At 42.4% G+C, this 2,603-nt stretch overlaps 1 protein-coding gene across 1 annotated transcript in view; it reads left to right on the top strand.

Moving 5' to 3' along the window:
* Positions 1 to 2,603, top strand: part of FBXO7 (F-box protein 7) — a 17,735-nt gene that overhangs the window by 6,290 nt on the left and 8,842 nt on the right. Inside the window, exons 3-5 of the mRNA XM_035903175.1 lie at positions 3 to 11; positions 110 to 114; positions 991 to 1,285. Of these exons, the coding sequence (XP_035759068.1) occupies positions 3 to 11; positions 110 to 114; positions 991 to 1,285 (309 nt within the window). The remainder of the gene's footprint in view (positions 1 to 2; positions 12 to 109; positions 115 to 990; positions 1,286 to 2,603) is intronic.

Consider the following 2,603-nt stretch of genomic DNA (forward strand, 5'->3'; position numbering starts at 1 on the left):
AGAGTCGCTGGGTTCATAGAATCATAGAATGTTTTGGGTTGGAAGGGACCCCTAGAGGTCATCTAGTCCAAGCCCCCTGCAGGAGCAGCGACACCGCTAACCAGACCAGGTTCCGTAAGTTCCATAAGCATTGGGCCTATGGAGAGCTCGTGGCGGCCTGTGTAGGAGAGTAACGCCTGCAAAATCGGTTTGAGAATCGCCCCCAGGAAGGGGCTCACTTTCTGATGGTGGCTAAAGGGTTTGCCCTCACAAGCCTTTAATTGGGAACGACAGACTCGTGTTTCGCTGGCAATAGGTACATTCGATAGCGCTGTGCTGCATAGCAGTGCGGGCAGGAGAAATCTGAAGTTAGTGCTTGTCCTGCCAGAGCGGGCGTGTTTTATAGCTGATACTGGATAGCTGCTTCCCTGCTAACCAGTTGCATTTCTATTTGTGTGGTTTGTTGGTTTTTTTTTTTTTTCTTTGTGGTAAGTGCTTATCCTGAAGCATCTTTTCTTACTACCCTCATTTGCAATTAGCATGCTGCGGGGCAGCTGCTGACCTTTTGAAATGAATGTTTTTCATAATCAGAGAGGGAGATGGTTGAGTCTGCAACACTATTTTGTTTTTAAATAATCTCAGCCAGTATATGTAAAGCTTGTTTTGCTAGGTGTGATGTCTTCTAATTTGGAGGATGCTTGTTTGCTTCCCTTCATAACTGTTTTATGAGCAATTACTATAAATGAAGTTATACCTACCAAGCAGCTACAGCTACTGAAAACATTTGGAGAGAAGCATTGGGGAAATAATTTCATACCATATTTTTTTCCTCACTCTTCCTTTAACATATAGCTAGTTATTAATGGATTAAAACCCATGGCATAGTAGTGTTGAAATACAGTATGTATTCCATAGTAGTTAGTATGCAGTATGCATTTCCAACTATACTTCTGTATGCAGTTACCCAGGTGCAGCCAACAATGTTTCAATTTTTTTTTTTCTATTTTGCAGTTCTGATACAGAGTTTTCAATAACACTGAACAGAAAAGATGCTCTCACAGAAGATCAGAAGACCTTAGCTTCATACGGGATTGTTTCTGGTGATTTGATATGCTTATTACTAGCAGAAGCAGATGGGCAACCCAACCTACCTCCTCCTTCTGTTCCTCCCCCACATGAGAACGGTCATGAGCCGTCCACCTTGATCCCCAACAAAAGTCAGGCCAACAGTCCAAAAGAAGAAGGGCAGAATGAGCAATCTGACAACCAGAAAGCTCATGTGGAAGTTCAAAAGAGTGATGAGAGGGTAAGTACGTAAGAATTGCCCTGTGCAGCACAAGGCAAAAAAGAAGGTATCTTGTTGTGTCAGTTGCTGTACTGTATAGTGGAGAATCTCTTCAGAATATTTGGCTTCTTACAGTTGTCTGATATATAGCCAGTTATTGGGGTGGAAATTTGTCAGTATTCATTGTATATTAGCTGTGACACGGAAGCTATTTCAGAGACCCTAAGCTGTTTCAGGTCTGGCTTTTTTACAGGATTTAATGTTTTTTGCTGGAACATCCACTTTCCCTAAGGAAGTTAGGAGTATGTTTCTTACCAGCCTCACTGCTGTCTTCTCAAGGAAGCTTATTCTAGGTACTGAACAAATGCACCAGGCACTGCCTGTTGGAAACGCCACTCACAAGATGAGTGCATGATTCCTTTCTGATGGGTTATAACAGTTCCCTGAGATTCAGACTGTCTCCCATAGTGAGACCTGTCTGTCTTGTGCATGGAGGTTGTGTTGCTGAGATAGCTCCTGCCTCGTGCTTCATAGGTGTACATATGTATGACCCCGTATGCTGCATGCAGCCAACAGGCACATTTTTTCATGTTACCCAGTGCTTTGTGTCCTCTGTGACAGTACATACAATAATAGTTAAGCAGATAACAGCTCCCACCAACTGCTGGGTCCTGTGGTGAATGGTCTCCCTAGAGGAGGCTCTGCAAGTACAGCCTAGTGCCGTGGTCTGTCTTGTTATACAATCCTGTCTTTTAGGCACATGCTTGAGAAGCTGGGAGGGAATTGTCTTCCAGCATTCTTTCAAAGCAAGTAGATTTTGTTTTGGAATTAAGGGACATTTTGTATTTGAAATTAATACAACCTTTATATGAGGTCCTTCAAAAATACTGTTTTAACATAGGAAAATTAAGATCTAGGATAAAAAGAGTTGTCAATAATGAAAGAAAATGCAGTTGGACTGTTGTCCATTGATTCTTGTCAGGAGCAATAATCCTTATACGGTGCTGTGGGCATGCAAGTTCCTTATGTCTGTCAGGCCATAGTAAGCTGTGCAAAAGTATCTGGTTTGTATTTCTTTAATATCTGAAGGCAACATGAAAGATTCTCACATCTTCCTTCAAAATTGTGGTGAAAGATGGCAGGGAAATTTCTAAGCAACTGAGTGTCATTGTAGAATAGCTCTAGAAGTCTGAAAATCTCTATTTAACTGGGGCTATGGCCATTGCTGTTCATGAGAGAAGGGAAGTTCCACAAGTGGATGGCCATGCCAGCCTCATACAAACATAAGGGTGTCTTGTGACATTGGACATGGATGTGGGGGAGAAGTAGCTACAGCTAC

This window comes from Egretta garzetta, unplaced genomic scaffold (assembly GCF_000687185.1).
Source record: "Egretta garzetta isolate BGI_Z169 unplaced genomic scaffold, ASM68718v1 scaffold51, whole genome shotgun sequence".
Lineage (NCBI taxonomy): Eukaryota > Metazoa > Chordata > Aves > Pelecaniformes > Ardeidae > Egretta > Egretta garzetta.